The sequence below is a fragment of the Pristiophorus japonicus genome, chromosome 4, assembly GCF_044704955.1.
Source record: "Pristiophorus japonicus isolate sPriJap1 chromosome 4, sPriJap1.hap1, whole genome shotgun sequence".
In the NCBI taxonomy this organism is placed as follows: Eukaryota; Metazoa; Chordata; class Chondrichthyes; family Pristiophoridae; genus Pristiophorus; species Pristiophorus japonicus.
In genome coordinates, this window is record NC_091980.1 from 28049568 (window position 1) to 28075655 (window position 26088).

General features: G+C 45.7%; 1 protein-coding gene across 2 annotated transcripts in view; it reads left to right on the forward strand.

The window, feature by feature from the left end:
- The window catches only part of rad50 (RAD50 homolog, double strand break repair protein), a 215150-nt gene that overhangs the window by 15837 nt on the left and 173225 nt on the right, over positions 1–26088 (forward strand). For both annotated transcript variants that reach the window (XM_070878055.1, XM_070878056.1), the window contains exons 4-7: positions 4396–4547; positions 5164–5349; positions 8383–8587; positions 21230–21358. In XM_070878055.1, coding sequence (XP_070734156.1) covers positions 4396–4547; positions 5164–5349; positions 8383–8587; positions 21230–21358 — 672 coding nt within the window. The remainder of the gene's footprint in view (positions 1–4395; positions 4548–5163; positions 5350–8382; positions 8588–21229; positions 21359–26088) is intronic.

Here is a 26088-nt window from a genome sequence, read left to right on the forward strand (position 1 = left end):
ACGGGCCACATCATCTGCTTGCCCGATACCAGACTCCCATAACAAGCGCTCTACTCAGAGCTCTGACACATCCAGCGAGTCCCAGGTGGGCAGAGGAAACGCTTCAAGGAGACCCTCAAAGCCTCCTTGGAAAAAGTGCAACATCCCTACCGACACCTGGGGATCTCTGGCCCCAAGACCATTCAAAGTGGAGGAGGAGCATCCGGGAAGGCACCGAACACCTCGAGTCTCTTCGCCGGGAACACGCGGAAGCCAAGTGGAAGGAGCGCACGACAGCTAAGCACCCCACCTACCCGTCCCTTCAACCACCTTCTGCCCCACCTGTGACCGAGACTGTAGATCCCTCATTGGTCTCATCATTCACCTGAGAACTCATATTAGTGTGGAAGCAAGTCACCTTCTACTTCGATGGACTGCCCGAAGAGTGGTTAGACACTCTCTTGTTGGAGATAGTTGTTGCCTGGCACTTGTGTGGCGCGAATGTTACTTGCCATTTAGCCCAAGCCTGAATGTCGTCCAGGTCTTGCTGCATGCGGGCATGGACTGCTTCATTATCTGAGGCATTGCAAATGCAACTGAACACTGTTCAATCATTAGCGAACATTCCCACTTCTGACCTTATGATGGAGGGAAGTTCATTGGTGAAGCAGCTGAAGATGGTTGGGCCTAGAACATTGCCCTGAGTAACTCCTGCAGCGATGTCCTGGGGCTGAAATGATTGGCCTTCAACAACCAAAACCATCTTCCTTTTGTGCTAGGTATGACTCCAACCAGTAGAGAGTTTTCCCCCTGGTTCCAATTGACTTCAATGTTACTCTGTCTCCTTGATGCCACACTCTGTCAGATGCTGTTTTGATGTCAAGGGCAGCCACTCTTGTCTCACCTCTGGAATTCAGCTCTTTTGTCCATGTTTGGATCAAGGCTGTAATGAGGTCTGGAGCCGGGTGGTCCTGGTAGAACCTAAACTGAGTATCGGTGAGCAGGTTATTGGTGAGTAAGTGCCGCTTGATAGCAAATGTATCTGATGTCGACGACACATTCCTTCACTTTGCTGATGGTTGAGAGTAGACTGATGGGGCAGTAATTGACTAGATTGGAATGTCCTGCTTTTTGTGGACAGGACATATCTGGGCCGTTTTTCACATTGTCGGGCAGATGCCAGTGTTGTAGTTGTACTGGAAATAGGATGACTGACAATTTAACCCATGAAAGCAAAACCATACTTTTACTGTCCTCATTGTAAATGTATCTGTTCAAAGTTGTAATACCAGGAACTTTTATTCATATTAAAGAAACTAAAAGAATGCAGCTTTAATTCGAAGTTGACTGATACAGTTGTGGCTGGCAATTGCTAAAACTTTGCCAATGTTTTGCTACCCACATTCAACTTGACCTCTTAGACTGCTGAAGGTACAGTGGGCTTGTTATTGCATGTCACTGCAATGATGGAAAAGGACGATGCAGGGGGAAAAAAATAATGGGTGAAAAAAGAAAAGAACTTGCTTTCATATTGCACCTATCATGTCCATGGGACATTCTAAAATTCGCCAAAACAAACGAATTACTTTTGAAGTGTAGTTCTTGTTATGTGGTTGAACATGGTAGCTAATTTTATAAATGGCAAGATCCCACACACCACAAAGGAGATAACTGACCATTTAATCTGTATTGGTGATGTTGGTTCGGCCAGCATGGTGGAAGAATTTGCTCTTTGAAAGGCAGACAGGATCTTGGTTTAATATCTCAGCCAAACGACTGACAATGCATCAGTTTGTTCGTACTGCACTGATGTGTCAACCTAAATTACATGCTCTCCTGGAATAGTGCTTGAAGCCACAAACCTCTGACTGGTGAGAGTTACATCCGCCAAACTGACATTAATGGAGAAGGGAGGTTGTCGTTAAGATTTCTCTTAATATGTGGTAAAACAAGCAAGTTGACTGTGTTAATAGTCTGAGCGTTTCACCAACAGTTTTTTCTTGTTTTCGTAGCAGAAAGTTGGTTTCTATAAACAGGTCAGGTCTCCTCTGCTTCAAACCGTGCACCCTTAAGGGTAATATATTTTGGATAGCATGCACAAGGTTAACAGTTACCCCTATAATTGCAGTATAGAATTCACCAGAGGTCACTGGGCATTCCAATTATGTTCTACTGTCTCTTTCTAATGGTGGAAACTAATGCATTGCTGGACCATTGTGTACCTGTATTGGCGAAAAGAACTAGGACAGATTTATTTGCAAGTTAATTAATGCACAAGTCAAATAATTCAGTTACTGAATCAGCACAATACCTATGATTGGAATCAGTCCATAAAGGTTTAAAGTATTCTTTTGAGTTTTGAAGTGTACTTCTCTAGGTTTAATAAGAGACAAGACTTGGATGACTAAAATAAGAGAGGGAGTGCAGAGATTGGGCTAATGTTAAATTTCACTAGTTCAGATGCATAGTCACATACAGCAATCTTGAGTTATTTAATAGAGGTCTTCATTTCATGGGAGGGGATGTAGTTGTGTTCAGAGACCAGGTAAGTTATGTCAAAATTTACTGTGCCATAAATTTCTATGATTCTATGAAAAGAAGTTCTGAAATTGGTAATCAGGACAAGAAGGTACCTATCTGTCAATGTGTGATGCTGAGAGATTACTCTCCCATCCCATGAAGGTCTAGCTTAATGTAGTTATAGAAAACCAATTTAAAAATAGCATAGAGAACCAGTCATGCTTAAAGTACAGTCATGGGAACAAAGGAAGGGGTGTGACTATGATCAAGTGTCCTTCTGCTTGTGTTTTGCACCAGAAGTTTGGTGTTAATGGGCTTTTCCCCTCAATACTTTTGACTTGTTTTTCACAGCAATATCAGACAGAGAGTCTCTCATGAATCATCCATATGTGTGCTGTGACTGTGGTGATGTGCCAGAGGGCTAATAATGACACTTTAATGTACCACATGGGATCCCCCGATTTATTTCAAGTAAAATAATTGCACAGAAACAGAAACACTAAAATATCGCTGAAATAAATATCTTAAGTAAATTAGTCAGTGCACAAGTGTTTTCTTCAGGGTGCATTTCCTGCATCCAATAATCTTCAAGATTTTTTGTACAAGTGAGGGAGGTATTTCTGGCCACTGTCTATGTCCGCCTTGGCTCAGTGTTTACATTCTCTTTCCTCTGAGTGGGAAGAGTTGTGGGTTCAAGTCCCACTTCAGAGACTTGAGAACCAAATCTAGGCTGACACTCCATTGCAATGCTGAGAGAATGCTGCGCTGTTGGAGGTGGCGTCTTTCAGATGAGATGTTAAACCAAGGCCCCGTCTGCCCTCTATCTAAGGTGGACGGAAACGATCCCATGGAACTTTTTCAAAGAAGAGCAGGGGAGTTATCCCTGGTGTCCTGGCCAATATTTATTCACTTAAATAGATTATCTGGTCATTGTCACATTACTTTTGTTGGACCTTGTTGTGCGCAAAATTGACTGCTGCGTCTGGAAGGAAAAATATCTAATTGTACTGCTAGATGTTTACATGGATTTAGGATGTTTCACACATTTATTGAAATCCTAGTGACAATCTCTTCAATATAACAGTGGTTATATCAATAACTGAACTTTAAGTTGCGAGCAAAACTTGTGTGTTTAAAAATGTACATAGGAAGGCTTTGTTTAAATTCATTTAAAGCCGTCAGCCAAATTAGTTACCATTTCCCACTGTAGATATCTTTAAAAATCAGACCAAATACATTGTTTTTGTATGTAGAAATAGTAAAAATGATTGCTATGTAAGGCTGCAAAAATTGAAACATCAAGTTCCAGCGCTTCCCCCTCTGTTTGGAATCAGAATGTTTGTGTTTTTGGTATGATTGCTGCCACACATTTGGATTTGAAAGGCGCTATATAAAAATGCAAGTCTGTCTTTTTTTACAATGAATATATTGCGTGTCTGGATTGGTGCTGTGTTGGAGTTTCGAGCTTTGGAGTATTATCGGGCTTGTAGTTGATGTAGGTTGATAGAACATCCAGACGTTGTATTCATGCTCCTAACATTAAAACTCATTTGGTACCTAACTAACACATCTTCACATGTTGATCACCTAGCTGATCGCCTCGTTACTCTATTTTCTGTGCCCACTTTTATTTTTGTGCCATCTTCTGAATAGGGACTATAGGGGTGGATACAGGCTTGGAGTCCCATCAAGAAGGCCAAAGGCCACACATCTTCACATTCCAGTTTCTCTCAGTTTGTTTGTAACTCTTTGCAATGGTATAAACTCGAAAGGATGAGACTGATGGAGAGATTACTTTTATTCAAGTGGAAAATGTACCACCAACTTGCATACATTTATTGGTATTTATAATAACCATGGTCATAAAATTAACAAGTTTATTTATTTGTAATAAAGGTTGCCCATGAAACCGATGTGCGAGCACAAATCCGTCTGCAATTTCGAGATGTGAATGGAGGAGTAGTGGCTGTGCAGAGGTCAATGCTTTGCACTCAGAAAGGAAAAAAGATTGAATTCAAAACCCTGGAGGGGGTGATCACACGAATGAAGTGAGTGAAGCTGAGCAAGGAAAATCTTTGCATTATTAATTGTTGTGTTAACTAAACTACTGTCCCTTCACAATCTATTATAGTTGCCAGTCAATCTTCTGCGGCATCGCTGAAGGACCGTATGGGACTTCAGAGTATAGTGGCTGGGTATTGGTCACTGACTGGGCTCAGGGGCATTGTTGCAGCTGCAGAGTGTACATCAAGTGGAAAGGAAGAATCTCCCCTTGTGCTCGTAGAAGCTTGGGGATCAACACACGCAAGTTCCAATTGCCATTTTATTCCTAGTTCGGGCAGGAAACACTCTTAGGTGGAGTCATCGGTCCCTGTCTCGAGGGCCAATGCCTCACAGGTGCTACCCAGTTGGGAGTGATTGGTGAGGGCCTCTTGGGGTGTCCAGTTGGGAGTGATTGGTGAGGGCCTTGGGGTGTTCAGTTGTGGTGTGGTTGTTGTGGTCATGCCTCAGATTATCCCATTTTGTTGGCTGAATGAATGGATTTAGTTACCTTTTGGTGTGGGGGGGGGGGGGGGGGTGGGAAGGAGGGGGGGAGAAGATGGTATTCATAAAAGGAAGTGAAATTGAGGAAAACAATTGAAAATCTTTTACTTTTTTTTAAAGGCATGGGGAAAAGGTCAGCTTGAGTTCAAAATGTGCAGAGATGGACCGGGAGATGATCAGTGCGTTGGGTGTCTCGAAAGCTGTGTTAATCAACGTCATTTTCTGTCATCAAGAAGATTCAAACTGGCCTTTGAGTGAAGGAAAAGCTCTGAAACAGAAATTTGATGAGATTTTCTCAGCTACAAGGTGAGTTATTTTCTGTTCCAATTCCCAGAGAGGAAAAAAAACCATGGGTTTATTTCCGTGAGTGAAGCTGAATGTTGTTTTCCTGCAATTTGTTGCTTGATTTGTTGAAGTCCTGTTTTGCAAGGCTGCACTTACCTTCTGTTTATTGATCTTCCATGCACTGACCCATGAACTTCTGTGGAAGAGCTATTAGACGATACATATTCCCACTCTGTATGCTTGCCAGTTATCCTAAATTTTGCCCCAAGTCCAAAAGTATTGATTAAAGTAAGTTTTCATTGGCAAGTCTGTGCTGCGCTTGCTTATAAACCTGACTGTAATGTGCAAAGTCTCTAGGATGCAGTGTGCCCAGGGTGAACCGTTTCATGGCTGCCACATAGTCCATAAGAATCAATAGGTCTCATCATCACTCTTCTGAATTAACATTCAGGCACTTTTCCGAACCAGCCTAAACTATTAACCAGGTTTCTTTATGAATAATAAATGTTCTAACGAAAGGCCACCGACCTAAAATGTTTTAACTCTGTGTTTCTCTCGTGACAGATACTGAGTGTTTCCAGCATTTTCTGTATACATTTCTTGTTTAAAGCAGCGATCAGTATAAGCGGCATATTGAACTCCATTCAAAATACAGCAGTTTGGTGCCAGTTCATGAATTGTTAATGGACAGAGCGGACACAAGTTCCTTTGGATCTTCTAAGCTTGAGAGAAGTACTTCTTTCAGAAAGTCTTGTTGCTCAGGAAACTGAGCGTACTGTCTTCATGGGAATTGGAGATTCATGCAGTCTCAGTATTCACAAGGACAAAATTGAACTACGAGTACATGAAATATAGAGATCTGTACACTTAATAACGCTGTGAAAAGCAGTCTGTGACTTTAAAGTCAGTCTGCAAGATAAGCTGACAACCTTCCCCCTAAGTTTGCCAGAGCCTCAAATTATTCTACTGCAATAGACCTTGATTCCATAAATCTAAAGAGATCTGATGATAGACGGTATCATAAATGTCTTCAGGGATAGCTGGAGAAAGCAGGAAAGCGGGATTAGACTAGGTGGTTTATGTACAAAAAGAAATACCAGTGCAGACTTGATGGTTGAATGGCCGATTTATGTTTCTGTAACATTCTGTGATTTGAATCATGGCCTGTGTGTTTCAGGCCGTTCCATACATTTTGATAACACCTGGTTCAAAGTGGGTGTTTATCCTCAGTAAATTAAGTGTGTACTTGCATGACAAACATTGCATCCGTTAGACATGGTCCTCCTTCGCACCAGTTCAGCAGTTAGAGTAAATGCCTCCAGAGTCAGGCCCTGACCCGACACCAGAGCCAAGCGAGATTTCCTGGAGGAGGCAGTCTTGCTCTGTTTCAATTCAGTCCGTTTGGGCCTTCGCATCTAAATTACACCTCGCAAGTTTAGCATCTATGTGAAGCTGAGACCGCTTTGCACCAATGCTACGCCTCAAATGCAAATGTATCCTCAGCAATTGTCTCTCCTTGCACGTTCACGTTTTACCTTTTCAATCAGAATACTACCACGTTAACGTTGCATTGCAGAGGTTCACTGAACAGCCAGGTTGGTCGTTAAATGAATGTGTAACTTCCATTTTGAGCGTGATATTTTAAAACTAATTGTAAACCAACAAAACAGCAATAAGCAAATAAGAAATTGTGGTACAGGTTGACACAAAAGCAAAATTCCAGCGGATGCTGGAATCTGAAATAAAAACGGAGAATGCTGGGAATCTCAACGGGTCAGGCAGCATCTGTGGAGAGAAAAACAGAGTTAACATTTCGAGTCGATGACCCTATGGTACAGGTTGAACCTCCCTTACCTGGAACTCCCTTACCCGGAACCACCCCTTGTTCAGAACCGTTCCCAGCCGTTGGGTGGCGCATGCGCACAATGTGGCCAGTCAAAATCCTCAAAAAAAAATTTGTTTTTAATTTGCCCATTTACACTTACAGACCCACAATAAGTTTACCCCAAATCCTCGAAAAATATCAATGTTAAATAAATGTATCCAACTTCGGAGCCGACACTTTGGGGCCCGATGGGCTGCCAACCACCTCACTCTATTTCTCCCCCTCCCCCCCCCCCCAAGGCCAACTGCTGCAGCGTCGAATCAGTGCTGACTTCGCTCCCACACCAACCTCCCTGTACCCACAGCACCCGGGCACGGCAACCCGCAACGCAAAATTCTTGGGAGAAGCTGGCATAGAGACAGCAGCGGGATTGCAGCCTGCCACTTGCCTTGGCCGCACTGAGCCTGCCTTGCTAGGCAAAATCGCAGCCAGGGATATTGGCTCCTTTATCGAGTGGGGCTGAATCACAGCTCAAAAAAAATCTGACTGGCCACCCGTGACTTTTCAGTCCTGCATTTTGCACCTCTGTCCTCCCAGTGGGTGATGAAAATGCACCCACACTGGTGTGGATGCTTGCAAGAATATTCAAATCCTGTGACACCAAGCTAACTTTAATACTCCAGCAGTTTCAGGAGCAGAAGTCAGCGGTGTAGCGAGATTCTCATTCTACAGTACTCAGTGCTTGATTAATGACTGACAGTCGTTCCAGCCAATCGGCGTGCACACATACTGAAAACACGTGACCTCCCCTTATTTGGAAATATCCCTCATTCGGAATAGGCCAAGGGTTCCGGATAAGGGCGGTTCAACCTGTATTATCCAATGTTCAAAAACAAGGCACATTTTGACAGCAGAGATGCATAATTAATTCATGCTGGAGTCCATGTAGGACAAAGGCCTAGAAATTCATCTCGGGTGGTGCAAAATTGGGCACCCATTATACACAGCGCCGGAATTTCACTTGCATTGACTGCAATGGAACTCAATAGCAGGCACTGCGTATAACGGATGGCCGATCTGATACCGCCCGTTTTACGCCCCCACCCGAGATGGATTTCTAGGCCAAAATGTTTTATCCAACCTCTATTAATTTTTTCTGGTGTCTATAGAGTTCTAAGCTTAATCAATTATTTTGATGATAAAATGCAAATTTTGCCCTTTTGCTGCAGGTATATTAAAGCTCTCGAAACATTGCGTCAAGTCCGTCTGAAACAGTCGCAGCGTGTCCGAGAGTACCAAGCGGAGCTCAAGTACCTAAAGCAAAACAAAGAGAAAGCCCGCGGAATCCAGGATCAACTGGCGGGCAAAGAGACCCAGCTGACTGCTTCAAAGGAGAACGTGCAATCGATTGAAAATCAGATCGCTCCCTTGGAGGTAATGCTTTTTAAACTGTGACCACTTTTAACCTGGGAAGTTTTGTTTTAAAAAATACATATACATAGGTGGGACCAGAGGACTGAGGGTGAAGCTTATTGTGATTTTTACTTACAGGCGTTGTCTTTCTCGAAGTGTGTTTGGGGGAAAAAAGTTCAGTGTTTAAATCCCATTTGAAATGCACCATTGCATTATATGTATTTGGCATCAAGGTGTAAACAACAACTTGTAATTATGTAGCGCCTTTAATGTAGTAAAACGTCCCAAGGCGCTTCACAAGAGAGTTATAAGACAAATTTGACACTGAGCCACACAAGAAGAAATTACGGCAGATGTCAAAGAGGTAGGCTTTAAGGAGTGTCTTAAAAGAAGAAAGAAAGAGAGGCAGGGAGGTGGAGAGGTTTAGGGAGGGAGTTCGAGCTTAGGGCCTAAGCAGCTGAAGGCACAGCCACAGATGGTTGAGCGATTATAATCAGGGATGCTCAAGAGGGCAGAATTAGAGGAGAGCAGACATCTCGGTGGGGTTGTGGGGCTGGATGTGATTTCAGAGATAGGGAGGGGCGAAGCCATAGAGGAATTTGTAAACAAGGATGAGAATTTTGAAATTGAGTATTGCTTAACAGGGAGCCAATGTAGATAGTTACTACAGAAGTACAATGCTTAAACCGGTCTTTTTCCCCTAGTGGCCAAGATAATGTCTTTTTAATGCTTTCTAGGACTACTCTGCAAATGTACCAATGTAAAAGAAAGCTAACTTGTTGCCCCAAGATCTGTTGCAGAGATTTCAAGAATTGTCCTATAACTACTATCTTTTAAAAAAAAAAATGTTTAACAATTAATTGAAAAATACAGTTTTCTTCAGTCTAGCATTGATTATCCCAAGTCTATGAAATTTTTTTTGCCTTTGTAGGTGCAAAAAGGAAGGGTCGTACAAAGAGCTCTACCTACATTTACCGGCGAGCCTGCATGTGGAGGGGGTTATGTCTTTCTCTAACTTTGCACAGGGTATTCCTGTTGATTTGAATTTGCAAGACAACAGTCTGTATCCTAACTAAGTTTACCCGCCTTGGCTCACAAAAATCTATTGATCACCCATGTAAAATTATTAATTGAGCTGGCATCTACTGCTTTTTGTGGGTGAGAGTTCCACAGCGGTAGAGAAGATGGAAAGCTGCAGACATGTCTTTTTGAAGAGGCATTTAAGACACGCTAATTGAATGCAGGGAGTTTCCCAATGCATTTAAACCTCACTTGGGAGCATGAAGTGCTGCTACCGGGTATCAAAAGTGGGAAACCGATGTGTTTCTTTCTCCAATACCACCTCTATTTTCTTTGGAACAGAGGAGGCTGAGAGGGGAGACCTTATTGAGGTGTATAAAATTGAGGTGCTTGGATAGAATGGATAGGAATGACCTGTTTCCCTTGGCAGATGGGTCAACAACCAGGGGGGGGCATAGATTTAAAGTAATTGTGGGGAGGGATTTGAGGGGAAATGTCTTTACCCAGAGGATGGTGGGGGTCTGGAACTCACTGCCTGAAAGGGCGGTAGAGGCAGAAAGCCTCACCACATTTAAAAAAAAAATACTTGGATGTGCACTTAAAGGCCCCAAGTTTCCACATGATTTGCTCCTGATTTTTAGGAGCAACTGGTGGAGAACGGAGTATCTTAGAAATCGCAATTCTCCACATTTAAGTTTTCTGCAGTTCTAGTCATGTAGAACAGTTTCACTTTTGAACAGAACTTTTTTTTGAAAGTTTCCACAGTGAAAACGTACTCCAAACTAACTTAGAATGGAGCAAGTGAAGATTTTTGTAGGCCTGAAAAAACCTTGTCTACACATTAAAAAATCAGGCGCAGGTTACAAATTAGGCGTCCGGAACGAGGGGGGGGGGGGTGGAGGGAAGTCATTACATTCTACAATAAATCCTTAGTTATACTTATACAAATATTATACAAATAATTCCAACCTGAATAAAAATTTATAAGCAAAGAAAAGATTAAATAAACCATGTTCCTACCTGTGTGAAAGTGCTTCAGGCAGGGAGAAGGCTGCAGGAAGCCTCACAAGTTGAGGCAGCCGTTCCCGACAGCAGCGGGGGGTGGGGGGAGGAGGCAGCCGTTCCCAACGGCAGGTAGGGGGAGGCCCCCCTGCCGTCGGTCGGGCCCGTCGGGAAACGGCTGCCTCAACTTCTGAGGCTTCCTGCAGCCTTCTCACTGCTGCAAGAAGCCTCAGTGCTGATCATGGAAGGGCAATGTGATTTTATTAAAAAATGTTAAAAATTGAACAGCTACAAAGAACGACAAAAATGGCCGAGTGCCAATGTTTCCTTCACACTGCGCGTGCGCGAACGCTCCAACGCGCACGCGCAGGGTTGCCGGCACAAATAAACCTCATTTAAATGGTACCCGCCCCCTCCTACTTACAAAATCGGTGCAAGTGGTAGGCTCCGCCCCCTGACAAGCTGACATCGAGCTGCAAAGCGCTCGAGAATAGCGCGTTTTTTTTTCAGGCGCCGTTTTCGGCGCGAAAAACGGGCGCCTGTTTTGCCGCGTGTGGAAACTTGGGGCCAAAGTGCTGTAACCTACAAGGCGACGGACCAAGAGCTGGAAAGTGGGGTTAGGCTGGTTAGCTCTTAGTCGGCCGGTGCGGACATGATGGGCCGAAATGGCCTCCTTCCGTGATGTAAATTTCTATGATTCTATAACAAAATGATCAGTTTATCTCGTTTCTCTGCTCTGAAATGGAGATTAAATCAGCATTCTTTTGGGAGAAAATGTGGCCATAGAGGATACTGTGTGCTAGGACTGTATTATATTCTGATAATTCACAGCTAATTATCACTATGATGCTGATTACATTAAGGTAATGAATCCTTCCACATGGATATGGAGCATCTTCATTGTTGTGATGAAAAAAAGGACAGAGCGTAGAATAACCCTGTCCCTTGATGCCAACAACTTTATAGAATATATATGTAACTCAAGATTCCAAAGACATTCATGCTATTCATCAAGTGTGTTCCTGCCAGGTCGGATAATTAGGGGACTAAAAGGATGACATTCGATTGGCCAAATAGCCATTTGCCACTTAAAAAAAAATCTAGATACCTGGGAATAATTTCAAAGTACTTATTTGATTATGTCATGTCTAACAAACCTAACTAAATGTTTTGAAGAAGTAACTGAAGTGGTGGACAGAGGAATGCCTATGGATGTAGTTTATACAGAGTTACAGAAGACATTCGATAAGGTTCCACATAAGAGCCTGTTGGCTAAAATTAAAGCTCATGGAATTGAAGGAAAATTATTGACCTGGTTAGGAGATTGGTTAGGCAGTAGAAGACAGAGAGTAGGGATAATGGGTATGTACTTGAATTGGAAGGAAGTTGACTAGTGATGTCCCACCAGGATCTGTGCTGGGGCCTCGACTATTCACTATATTTATTAATGACTTGGGTAACATAATAGAGAGCCATAAATTCAAGTTTGCTGATGACCCGAAGATTGGTGGCGTAGTAAGTAATGTAGACAGGAGCATAAAATTGCAAAGATACAATGATCGATTAAGTAAGTGGGCAAAACTGTGGCAGATGGATTTCAACGCTGGTACGTGTGAGGTAATCCATTTTGGACCAAAAAAATAGATCCGAGTATTTTTTAAATGGTGAAAAGCTAGGAGCAGTGAAGGTGCAGAGAGATTTAGGGGTCCATGTACACAGATCACTAATATGTAGTGGCCAGGTATAAAAAATAATCAAAAAGGCTAATGGAATGTTAGCCTTTATATCTGCATGGCTAGAATATAAAAGGGAAGAAGTTTTGCTACAGCTATACAGAGTTCTGGGCACCGTACCTTCGAATACATTGGCCTTGGAAGGAGTGCAGCACTGATTCACCACAATGTTGCCAGGGCTCTGTGGGATAGATTATGAGGATACACTACATAAACTAGGCTTGTATTCCCTAGACTATAGAAGGTTAAGGGATGATTTGATCGAGGTTTTTCGGATTTTGAAAGGAATTGATTGGTTATAGATAGAGAAATATTTTCCATTGGTGTGGGAGTCTAGGACAAGGGTGCATAATCTTAAAATCCAAACCAGGATTTTCAGGAGAAGTGAGGACAACACTTCTTCACGCAAAGGGTAGTAGAAGTATGGAACTCTCTCTCACAAAACGCAGTAGACGCTAGCTCAATTAATAATTTTAAATCTGAGAGCCAAGGCGGGTAAATAGTTAGGGTGCAGATCAGCCATGATCTCATTGAATGGTGGGACAGGCTCGAGGGGCTGAATGGTCTCCTCCTGATTCTGAGTTCCTATTGGGAACCAAGAACAGCGAAATAAATTTTAAATATAAGTGGAAAATGCACTTTTGTATATCCGATGTCCCAACAAGGATGTAGCTGGGAGAACCTGTGACTAATGTGCCTCGTGAATTTGACCCAAGTAGTTCCTGGGGAAACAAACACGTGGGATTATGCTGGGTTAGCAGAGCGCAGGTCACAGGTAACGGTTGGCGCTTATCCACTCTGTTGTGGCACTTTTGGGACAGAGCTGAAATGGATGACCAAAGAAAGTATCTAAATTTTTCAGGCATTGAGATCAATAGCCTTGCCCAGGATCTGTTTTTTAAGATTAAATATTCATAACCATGTGAAGGAAAATTAAATATCTTAAACACCTGACTCTGGGAAAGACTACTGATTGCAGTCCAGAAAAGTTGTTATTGAACAGTTCTGTGTTAGTGAACATGGCGACTTGCTGCTTGAGCCCGTTCACCAACTCTTGATGGCCAAATTTGGCATTTAGTGTTCCTTCCAAGGTATCGACAAAAGGCTCCAAATCATGTGGCCACCATATGTGTGTCCTTCTGCTTTGCTGAATGTATACTCCTGTGAAACGCCTTGGGACGTTTTACTACGTTAAAGGCACTATATAAATACAAATTGTGTTGTGTCGGGCGTTTAGAAGTACCGTTTAAGTAAGTATTACTTTTAGTTGGCAAAAAAACCAGCGGAGTGAAAGCAATAGGAACCATACAGGAGAGCACTGCAAGAGATGGTAGTTTTTGTTTGTCAGGTAGCTGATCATTGAATGGTGTTTCCAGGATACATGATCAAACTATGCTATTGGTATTTGTCAGGAAGTGAAAATCAATCAAGTGTATAATCGACAGTAAATTGAACCAAATAACTTAAATACTTCTGTCCCAATGATTGAGGTTTGCGAGTTCAAATCTTGACAGACTTGTGCTTCGATTATAGGGTACCTCTGCTAACATCTGGATCGGGCATGGCTACGGCAACTGCGGATTATTCATGTATAGCTAGTCCTGCAGGGCTACCAGAAGCTGCAGTGCCATCTAGGAATGACTGGCTGGCGAAAGAGCACTAATATTTGTAAATTAAGTACATTTGCAATCTATATTGTAAACAAAAGTTAAGAATGTAAGAAGTAGGAGCAGGAGTAGGCCATTTGGCCCTTCGAGTCTGCTTTGCCATTTAATAAGATTATGGTTGATCTTCGACCTCAACTCCACCTTACCGCACTGTCTCCAAATCCCTTGATTCCCTTCGTATCCAAAAATCTATCAATCTCTGGTTTGAATATACTCAACGATTGAGCATCCGCAGCTCTCTGGGGTAGAGAATAGCTGACCCTTTATTCTGAGACTATGACCCCTGGTTCTAGACTCCCCAACCAGGGGAAACATCCTCCCAGCATCTACCCTGTCAAGCTCTCTTAAGAATTTACAGCAGATACAGCCACCCATGCTTGAATCTAGATTCCAACTCACAGTACATTGGGTGTAGGACCCTGCCTTTGTTACTCCTGTGGATGGAATCTGGAAACCTGGGCATGGGGTTCTAGTGGTATCTGCATTTACCTTATTCCCATTCCCTCCGCTGAACGCACTGGCAGAACTTGTATTACCAGTTTGCAATGTCTATTTGGAGATGGGACACGTGGCCTCCTTTGAGGTATAAACTCGGGTTGAATATTGTAACTTCTCCAAGGTATTCCTGTGAAATTATTCTTCAGTTAGCAAGGCAAGACACTCTGGGGCTATTCAGTATCTTTGTCGGGTTCACATTGGCGACCGGTTACTCCTGATGTCAGATCACAACCCTGTCTACTGGTGCAACCTTGCCCCCAAAAACTGAAACATTATGGGATGACTCATTTGGGAGAATAGTGGGGCAACTTTAAAGGTAGGCCATTCAATATGTTGCAGCATCTGAGTATGTTTGCATATAAATGAACCATTGCCACAATTTTAAAATAGTTTGATCATCAAACTTGCTTTAAACTGCACCCACCACAACTTCACACCTTTTGAAAAGATTGAAATCAAATTTAACTGAAAATTTAACACAGAAAACAAAACTATCAGACCATTTTATGCTGAAAGTTTGCAAGTTAAAGACAGCAAGCTTGATGTTTATCGGGGGGCACGGGGAGGGGGGTTAATCATTTTCAATATTTTTACATCCGTTGAGCTTTGATCTAATCTAAAGGTGTTGGTGTGCATCAGTGCATTTAAATAATTTTTGGGTACTGCGGCACCAGAACTTTTTCCAAGTGTAGTCAAATTCTCCATGACAGCAGCCACCCCTTCTAACCTGTCGGTATGGTGCATCTTCCGGTAACACCGATGGGGCGCAGTAGCCTGATAGCTCTTGTAGTTGGGGATTGACGCAGCCACACCTGGACGGTTGGAGACAGTTTTTAACATGAGCCAGTTTATCAATTTTATACCTAATTTGTTTTTACCTAGTAATTCTGATACTAGTCTGGCACCCCAGTGGCGGTGAGTACAGATCCCACCATGGTAAAGAGGCCCATGTGGAGTATAGACGCTGTCATAGACCAGTTTGGGCAGAAGGACATGTTTCTGTGCTGTAGGTTCTCTGTACCTTTGTGGTTGGGTTTGGGATTAAGCCATTAGCTAGTGCAAAGAAAAGGTTGACGGATAGCTCAATCTCTCAAGACATGTTGTTTGGAGCTTGAGCTTGAGCAACATTTCTGGTTGTGAAGGTGTTGAGCAGCCTTGTCTTTCCAACTGAAGAAAAGAACTACACGTTGGGACCATGTTGTCCAATAGACATTGCTGACTGGCCACATGTGTGGCTACGGAGGCAATGCTTTAGCCACATACACTAATTTTAGTACGAGATGCCTTAATACACTCGCACTATACAGGTAAATGCACTTCACATGTGCCTACTTACCTAACATCTACCACCAGTCAGTAACCAAGGAAGCAAAGCACTCAGTGGTTAAACAAATGCTCGCACACTGTTTTTCGTCTTGACATTTTACCAGCAAACTCTCAAAAAGGTAAACGTCCACTTGGGATCACATTACAAGGCTGGTGTCTATCACTCATTTTCTATTTGCTGATCAGAAAATCAATTGGCCATATCTGGCTAAATGCATCATGTTGTTCTACTTCTGCTCGTACTACTATTATAATTGGAATGGGTGCAGTGTGGCAAATGGTGGGGCTGGCACTGTACCCTTTTCTTTCGCAGGATGGGTTTGAATCCAAACATGGGACTGATGGGGTGAAAGTGTCCTCTTTTCATGAGGACACTTCTATCACGTCTTTGCATGAGTTGGCAGTTTTATTCAGACCACAAAGATGGAAAGCTGCAGATAATGCTTTTTGAAAATGCATTTAGGACGTGCTACTGGGCTGAGTGGAGGGAAATTTCCAATGCATTTATACCTCACCTGGGAGTACGAAGAGCTGCTTACTGCGCAGTGCTTCTTTTAAGCCACCCTTCCGCTCAGTGCTCCAGGGATCCCGTGCAGCCAGTTTTTCAATGTGATAGCCGTGCGTGCGCGGTATTTTGAATGGCCCATTAAAGGGGCCGCACGGCGCCCCCAAAAAATGAGAGGGAACATTGCTACTGGGTATCAAAAGTGGGGAGAAAAATATGTTCCATTCCTCAAAAGCTCGATAACAAAGTGATCAGTTTGGCTCATATCTCTGCTCTGGAATGTAAATTAAATTAGCTTCCTTTTGGGAGAAAATATGGCCATAGAGATAGCATTCTGTGCCTATTATTTTCTGATAATTCACAGCTAATTATCACTCTATGATGCTGATTACATCAGGATAATTGATCCTTCCACAAAACCATCGACTATGGAGCATCTTCGTTGATATAACAAAAAAAGGACAGAGCACAGAATTAACCAGCCCCTTGGTGCCACCAACTTTATAGAATATATATTCAACTAAAGATTCCAAGGACACTAAGAACATTCATAAAACATAAGAAATAGGAGCAGGAGTAGGCCATAGGGCCCCTCGAGCCTGCTCCGCCATTTAATACGATCATGGCTGATCCGATCATGGACTCGGGTCCACTTCCCTGCCCGCTCTCCATAACCGCTTATTCTCTTATCGTTTAAGAAACTGTATATTTCTGTCTTAAATTTATTCAATATCCCAGCTTTCACAACTTTTTGAGGCAGTGAATTCCACAGATTTACAACCCTCAGAAGAAATTTCTCCTCATCTCTGTTTTAAATAGGTGGCCCCTTATTCTAAGATTATGCCCTCTTGTTCTAGCCTCCCCCATCAGTGGAAACATCCTCTCTGCATCCACTTTGTCAAGCCCCCTCATAATCTTACATGTTTCGATAAAATCACCTCTCATTCTTCTGAATTCCAATGCGTAGAGGCCCAACCTACTCAACCTTTCCTCATAAGTCAACACCCTCATCTCCGGAATCAACCTAGTGAACCTTCTCTGAACTGCCTCCAAAGCAAGTATATCCTTTCGGAAATAATGAAACCAAAACTGCACGCAGTGTTCAGGTGTGGCCTCACCAATACCCTGTATATCTGTAGCAAGACTTCCCCGCTTTTATACTCCATCCCCTTTGCAATAAAGGCCTTCCTGATCACTTGCTGTACCTGCATACTAACCTTTTGTGTTTCATGTACAAATACCCCCAGGTCCCACAGTACTGCAGCACTTTGCAATCTTTCTCCATTTAAATAATAACTTGCTCTTTGATTTTTTTTTTGCCAAAGTGCATGACCTCACACTTTCCAACATTATACTCCATCTGACAAATTTTTGCCCCATCACTTAGCCTGTCTATGTCCTTTTGCAGATTTTGTGTGTCCTCCTCACACATTACTTTTCCTCCCATCTATGTATCATCAGCAAACTTGGCTACGTTACACTCGGTCCCTTCTTCCAAGTTGTTAATATAGATTGTAAATAGTTGGGGTCCCAGCACTGATCCCTGCGGCACCCCACTAGTTAGTGATTGCCAATCCGAGAACAAACCATTTATCCCGACTCTCTGTTTTCTGTTAGTTAGCCAATCCTTTATCCATGCTAATATATTACCTTGTGCAGTAACCTTTTATGTGGTACCTTGTCAAATGCCTTCTGGAAGTCCAAATACACCACATTCACTGGTTCTCCTTTATCCACCCTGTTAGTTACATCCTCAAAGAATTCCAGCAAATTTGTCAAACATGACTTCCCCTTCATAAATCCATGCTGACTCTGCCTGACCAAATTTTGCTTTTTCAAATGTCCTGCTACTGCTTCTTTAATAATGGACTCCAACATTTTTCCCAACCACAGATGTTAGGCTAATGGCCTATAGTTTCCTGTTTTTTGTCTGCCTCCTTTTTTAAATAGAGGTGTTACAATTACAGTTTACAAATCTGCAGGGACCTCCCAAGAATCCAGGGAATTTTGGTAAATTACAACCGATGCATCCACAATCCCTGCCGCTACTTCTCTTAAGGCCGTAGGATGCAAGCCATCAGGTCCAGGGGATTTATCAGCCTTTAGTCCCATTATCATACTGGGTACCACCTCCTTAGTGATTGTGTTAAGTGCCTCTCTCCCACCCCCCCCCCCCCCTCCCAACTCCATAACTCCTTGATTATCCACTGTTGGGATATTGTTAGTGTCCTCTACCGTAAAGAATGATACAAAATATTTGTTCAGAGTTTCTGCCATCTCCAATTCTTCATTACTAATTCCCTGGTCTCGTCCTCTAAGGTACTAACATTTACTTTAGCCACTCTTCCTTTTTATATACCTATAGAAATTCTTGCTATCTGTTTTTATATTTCGTGCTAGTTTACTTTCATAGTCTATCTTTCCTTTCTTGATCATTTTTTTAGTCATCCTTTGCTGGCTTTTAAAAGCTTCCCAATCTTCTGTCCTCCCACTAGTTTTGGCCACTTTGTATGCCCTTGTTTTTAATTAGATGCCGTCCTTTATTTCTTTAGTTAGCCACGGATGGCTATCTTTTCTCTTACACCCTTTCCTCCTCACTGGAATATATTTTTCTTGAGAGTTGTGAAATATCTCCTTAAATGTACACCACTGTTCATCAACCGTCCTACACGTTAATCTATTTCAGAATGTATGTTCCTGCCAGGCTGGGTAGTTAGGGGACTAAAAGGATGGAATTTGATTGGCCAAATGTCCATTTGTCACTCTGTCTGATTTACATAATCACACCGTTCCTGTTCCCTTTTTAACCCTGCTGCTTAACTATGATCTCAAGTGTGCCTACAGCCCTCCATTATGTGAGCCTGGACAGTTAGTTTCGGCGAGCTTTTTGAGGATGGTTGGTGGGGAGTGTATTGCGGCTGAGCGATCCTCTTCTCGACGAATGTCATTGTGCTTGATGCTACCCTGGCTGAGGTTGGTTAACTTAGCAGACGCCAAGGATCAAACCTGGGAGCTCCGTAGTGCAATCAATAACACTCTGCCTGGCTGCTAGCGTGTACTAGAGTGATCCAGGGTTACTTGCCTGCCCTATGTTTTGTTTTCCTTTCACCTGTGCTGATGTGTTTACGATGCTTTTAAGGAGACGCTGGGAAAGTACATGAAGGAGAAAGGAATGGAAGGATGTCCTGATAGGGTGGGATGAGGAGGGGTGGGAGGAGGCTCGTGTGGAGCATAAACACTGGCATAAACCAGTTGGGCCGAATGTCCTGTACATTCCATGCAATATAGATACCTGGGAGTAGTTCCAAACTACTTATGTGACCTTGCAATTTTAGATGACAATTATAAACTGCCTTTGCAATCTGCCATCGTCAGTCTTGATGAGATTGCTGTTCTGTGATCACACTCAGTTTTTCTGCTTTCAGCTTAATAGAGATTTAGATAGGTTAAGCGAATGGGCTAAGATTTGGCAGATGGAATACAATGTCGGAAAATGTGAGGTCATCCACCTTGGGGAAAAAAAACAGTAAAAAGGAATATTATTTGAATGGGGAGAAATTACAACATGCTGCGGTGCTGAAGGACTTGGGGGGCCTAATTGAACAATTAAACAAAAATAAACGTTGTAGAAATTCTTCAATAATTGTAATCTGGACTGACCGCTGAGGAAGCCTACTGGATGACGGTCTTCTCTATATATAAATATAGGGGTCCTTGTGCGTGAAACTTTTTTTTTTGGGAGTAAACAAAAAACATTAAACCGTGCCCTCCTTGTGCGTGAATCCCCAAAAAAGTTAGTTTGCAGGTGCAGCAGGTAATCAGGAAAGCGAATGGAATGTTGGCCTTCATTGCGAGAGGGATGGAGTGCAAAAGCAGGGAGGTCCTGCTGCAACTGTACAGGGTATTGGTGAGGTCGCACCTGGAGTACTGCATGCAGTTTTGGTCACCTTACTTAAGGAAGGATATATACTAGCTTTGGAGGGGGGTACAGAGACGATTCACTAGGCTGATTCCAGAGATGAGGGGGTTACCTTATGATGATAGATTGAGTAGACTGGGTCTTTACTCGTTGGAGTTCAGAAAGGATGAGGGGTGATCTTATAGAAACATTTAAAATAATGAAAGGGATAGACAAGATAGAGGCAGAGAGGTTGTTTCCACTGGTCGGGGAGACTAGAACTAGGGGGCACAGCCTCAAAATACGGGGGAGCCAAATTAAACCGAGTTGAGAAGGAATTTCTTCTCCCAGAGGGTTGTGAATCTGTGGAATTCTCTGCCCAGGGAAGCAGTTGAGGCTAGTTCATTGAATGTATTCAAATCACAGATAGATAGATTTTTAACCAATAAGTAAATTAAGGGTTTTGGGGAGCGTGCGTGTAAGTGGAGCGTGGGCAGATACAGCAGAGCGGCGAGATGGGGCGAAGGAGCGGCAAGAGACTGGAAGGATGTGATCATGGCCCAGGGGAGGCGTGAGTTCGGGCCCAGGGGCAGCATGGGCCAGCCCACACTGCGATATGTGTGCGCACTAGGCCCGTGCAGCAGAGCAAATCTCGAGTCGTCTTGGGTAATCCTTGCCACTGGACCAAAGCCTAGCTGTGTCAAGCCCTATGATGGCTGGTGTGCAACGGCTACCAAACGTTAAAAAAATCCACACACAGGCATCTTCCACCCGTCAGGATGTAGTTCAGGACCTGGAATTTTAGGTCCTTCATTGGAACACCTGTGAACTTAATCTTTTTTGGCGTGGAAGCAAGTCATCCTCATTTCAAGGGACCGCCTATGATGATGATACTACCATAGAACGCCTGGTGTATTCTTTGCATTTATTGTGCATTACTGTATTGGCTGGGTCGAACACGTGGTTGGATTTTTAAAATTGATGTGTTGTGAACTGGATTGTTTGTCTTCACAGGAACGTTTGTTGCAAATTGACGAGAACCTGACTAAAGTGATGAAGCTGGACAGTGAAGTCAAAGCTCTTGAAAGCAGGAGAAAGCAAATGGAGGAGGACAATCAAGAACTGGAGGAGAAAATGGAGCAGGTTGGTTATTTTTTAAAATTTGAGCTGGGATGTGGGCGTCATGGCAAGGCCAGCATTTATTGCCCATCTCTAATGGTTGGTCAGCCACCTTCTTGAACTGCTGCAGTCCGTGTGGTGAAGGAACTCCCACAGTGTTGTTATGTGGGGAGTTGCAGAATTTTGTCCCAGCAATGATGAAGGAACGGTAATATATTTCCAAGTCAGGATGGTGTGTAACTTGGAGGGGAGCTGACAGGTGATGGTGATCCCATGCGCCTGCTGCCCTTGTTCTTCTAGGTGGTGGAAATAGGGGGTTTGGGAGGTGCTGCAGAAGAAGCCTTGGCAAGTTGCTGTAATGCATCTTGTAGATGGTACATACTGCAGCCACAGTGCACCAGTGGTGGAGGGAGTGAATATTGGGGTGCCACTCAAGCGGGCTGCTTTGTCCTGGATGGTGTCGAGGTTCTTAAGTGTTGGAACTGCACTCACACAAGCAAGTGGAGATATTTCATCACACTCCTGACTTGTGCCTTGTCGATGGTGGAAAAGCTTTAGGGAGTCCCTTGCTGCAGAATACCCAGCTTTTGACCTGCTGTTGTTGTCACAGTATTTATGGAGTCCAGTTAAGTTTCTGGTCAATGGTGACCCCCAGAATGTTGATGTGAAGGACTTTGTGATGATAATGCCATTGACTGTCAAGGGACGGTGGTTAGACTCTCGTTTGTTGGAGATGGTCATTCCCTTGTGTGGTGCCAATGTTACTTGCCACTTATCAGCCCAAGCCTGGATGTTGTCCAGGCCCTGCTGCATGCGGACATGGACTGCTTCATTATCTGAGGAGTTGGAAATGGCACTGAATAATGTGCAGTCATCAGCAAACATCCCCAATTCTGATCTTATGATGAAGGGAAGATCATTGATGAAGCAGCTGAAGGTGGATCGGCCTGAGACATTGTCATGCGGATCTCCTACAGCAATGTCCTGGGATTGAGATGATTGGCCTCCAGCAACCACAACCATCTTCCTTTGTGGTAAGTATGACTCCAACCAGTGGAGAGTTTTTTCCCCGATTCCTATTGATATCAGTTTTACTCAGGCTCCTTGATGCTGCACTCGGTCAAATACTGCCTTGATGTCAAGGCAGTCACACTCAGCTCACCTCTGGAATTCAGCTCTTTTGTCCATGTTTGGACCAATGCTGTAATGAGGTTTAGAGCCGAGTAGTCTTGGCAGAACCCAAACTAAGCATTGGTGAGCAGGTGATTGGTGAATAAGTGCCGCTTGAAAGCACTGTTGGTGACACCTTCCATCACTTTGCTGATGATTGAGAGTAAGCTGACATGGCGGTAATTGGACAGATTGAATTGAATAACATGAGAAATAGGGGCAGGAGTATGTCAAACGGCCCCTTGAGCCTGCTCTGCCATTTAATATGATCATGGCTGATCCGATCATTGACTCAGGTCCACTTCCCTGCCCGCTCCCCATATAACCCCTTATTCCCTTATCGGTTAAGAACCTGTCTATTTCTGTCTTAAATTTATTCAATGACCCAGCTTCCACAGCTCTCTGAGGCAGTGAATTCCACAGATTTACAACCCTCTAAGAGAAGAAATTCCTCCTCATCTCAGTATTAAGTGGGAAACCCCTTATTCTAAGATTATGCCCCCTAGTTCTAGTCTCTCCTAACAGTGGAAATATCCTCTCTGCATCCACCTTGTCAAGCCCCCTCATAATCTTATACGTTTCAATAAGATTCCAATGAGTAGAGGCCTAACCTACTCAATCTTTCCTCATGAGTCAACCCCCTCATCTCCGGAATCAACCAAGTGAACCTTCTCTGAACGATCTCCAAAGCAAGTATATCTTTTCTTAAATATGGAAACCAAAACTGCACACAGTATTCCAGGTGTGGCCTCACCAATATCCTGTATAACTGCAGCAAGACTTCTCTGCTTTTATACTCTATCCCCTTTGCAATAAAGGCCAAGATTCCATTGGCCTTCCTGATCACTTGCTATACCTGTATACTAACCTTTTGGGCCCAAGTTTCCACATGATTTGCGCCTGATTTTTAGGAGCAACTGGTGGAGAACGGACTATCTTAGAAATTGCAATTCTCCAAAAAAAATTTTCTGCAGTTCTAGTCAGGTAGAACAGTTCGACTTTGGAACAGAATTTTTTCTTCAAAAGGGGGCGTGTCCGGCCACTGACGCCTGATTTGAAAGTTTCCACAGTGAAAACATACTCCAAACTAAAGTAGAATGGAGCAAGTGAAGATTTTTGTAGAACTGAAAAAACCTGTTCTACACATTAAAAAATCAGGCGCAGGTTACAAATTAGGCGTCCGGAGCTAGGTGGGGGGGGAAGGGAAGTCATTAAATTCTACAATAAATACTTATTTATACTTCTACAAATATTATACAAATAAATCCAACCTGAATAAACATTTATAAGCAAAGAAAAGATTAAATAAACCATCTTCCTACCTGTGTGAAAGTGCTTCAGGCAGGCCTTTTGGGACCGAAGGCTGAACGGGCCGGCCCGAGACTTCGGGCAGGGCCCGTCCCCAGCACCAGATTTACAGGTAGGTGGCGTTGGGTCGGGTCGGGGAGGTTCGGTTCGGTTCGGGTCGGGGGGAGGGAGGGAGAGAGACGGGAGGGAGGGAGGGAGGGAGGGAGGTCAGGTCGGATCCGATTCAGTCCGGGAACGGGAGTCGGGTCGGGTCCAGTGGGGGGGGGTCGGGTCGGGGGGTGGGAGTGCGGGTCGGGTCGGGTCCAGTCGGGGAGGCGGGGAGCGGGAACAGGAGCGCAGGTCGGGTCCAGTCGGGGGAGCGGGAACAGGAGCGCGGGTCGGGTCGGGTCCAGTCGGGGAGGCGAGGAGCGGGAACAGGAGCGCGGGTCGGGTCCAGTCGGGGGGGCGGGGAGCGGGAACAGGAGCGCGGGTAGGGTCCAGTCGGGGAGGCGAGGAGCGGGAACAGGAGCGCGGGTCGGGTCCAGTCGGGGGGGCGGGGAGCGGGAACAGGAATGCGGGTCGGGTCCAGTCGGGGGGGTCAGGAGCGGGAACAGGAGCGCGGATCGGGTCGGGTCCAGTCGGGGGGGTGTGGAGCGGGAACAGGAGCGCGGGTCCAGTCGGGGAGGCGGGGAGCGGGAACAGGAGCGCGGGTCGGGTCCAGTCGGGGGGGCGGGGAGTGGGAACAGGAGCGTGGGTCGGGTCGGGTCCAGTCGGGGGTGGGGGGAGGCAGTAGCGGGTATCGGGTCTGGTCCAGAGGCAGTGGGGTGGGGAGCGGGTGTCGGGTCTGGCCCAGAGGCAGTGGGGTGGGGAGCGGGTGTCGGGTCTGGTCCAGAGGCAGGGGGGTGGGGAGCGGGTGTCGGGTCTGGCCCAGAGGCAGTGGGGTGGGGAGCGGGTGTCGGGTCTGGTCCAGAGGCAGTGGGGTGGGGAGCGGGTGTCGGGTCTGGTCCAGAGGCAGTGGGGTGGGGAGCGGGTGTCGGGTCTGGTCCAGAGGCAGTGGGGTGGGGAGCGGGTGTCGGGTCTGGTCCAGAGGCAGTGGGGTGGGGAGCGGGTGTCGGGTCTGGTCCAGAGGCAGGTGTGGGGGGGAGTGGGTGTCGGGTCTGGTCCGGAGGCAGGGGGGTAGGGAGCGGGTGTCGGATCTGGTCCAGAGGCAGTGGGGTGGGGAGCGGGTGTCGGGTCTGGTCCAGAGGCAGGGGGGTGGGGAGCGGGTGTCGGGTCTGGTCCAGAGGCAGGGGGGTGGGGAGCGGGTGTCGGGTCTGGCCCAGAGGCAGGGGGGTGGGGAGCGGGTGTCGGGTCTGGTCCAGAGGCAGGGGGGTGGGGAGCGGGTGTCGGGTCTGGTCCAGAGGCAGGGGGGTGGGGAGCGGGTGTCGGGTCTGGTCCGGAGGCAGTGGGGTGGGGAGCGGGTGTCGGGTCTGGTCCGGAGGCAGGTGTGGGGGGGGGAGTGGGTGTCGGGTCTGGTCCGGAGGCAGGGGGGGATCGGGTGTCGGATCTGGTCCGGAGGCAGGAGGGGAACGGGTGTCGGGTCTGGTCCGGAGGCGTGGGGGGGGGAGCGGGTGTCGGGTCTGGTCCGGAGGCAGGTGGGGGGGGGAGCGGGTGTCGGGTCTGATCCGGAGGCGTGGGGGGGGGGAGCAGGTGTCGGGTCTGGTCCGGAGGCAGGGGGGGTGGGGAGCAGGTGTCGGGTCTGGTCCGGAGGCAGGGGGGGAACGGGTGTCGGGTCTGGTCCGGAGGCAGGGGGGGGGGGGGAGCGGGTGTCGGGTCTGGTCCGGAGGCAGGTGGGGGGGGGGAGCGGGTGTCGGGTCTGGTCCGGAGGCAGGTGGGGGGGGGGAGCGGGTGTCGGGTCTGGTCCGGAGGCAGGTGGGGGGGGGGAGCGGGTGTCGGGTCTGGTCCGGAGGCAGGGGGGGGTGGGGAGCGGGTGTCGGGTCTGGTCGGCGGGTGGGGCGAAGCAGGAGCTGGCCGTGGGAGGAGCCTTATTCACGCAGCCCCAGTGAGGCCATGCGGCCAGGGCTAGGGGCTGCGTGCTTCGGGCCCCTCCCACACAGTTCGGCGCCTGGAGCTACTGCACTTGCATGCCCACTGTAGCGCGCATGTGCAGAGGTCCCGGCACTGTTTTCGGCGCAGGGACCTGGCTCCGCCCCCCCACAGCTCGTGCTGCGCTGCGCCGAGGGCCAGAGGACCTGCAGGGAGGTGGAGAATCCGGAGGATTTTTTTAGGCGCACTTTGTGGCGCAAAAAACGGGCGTC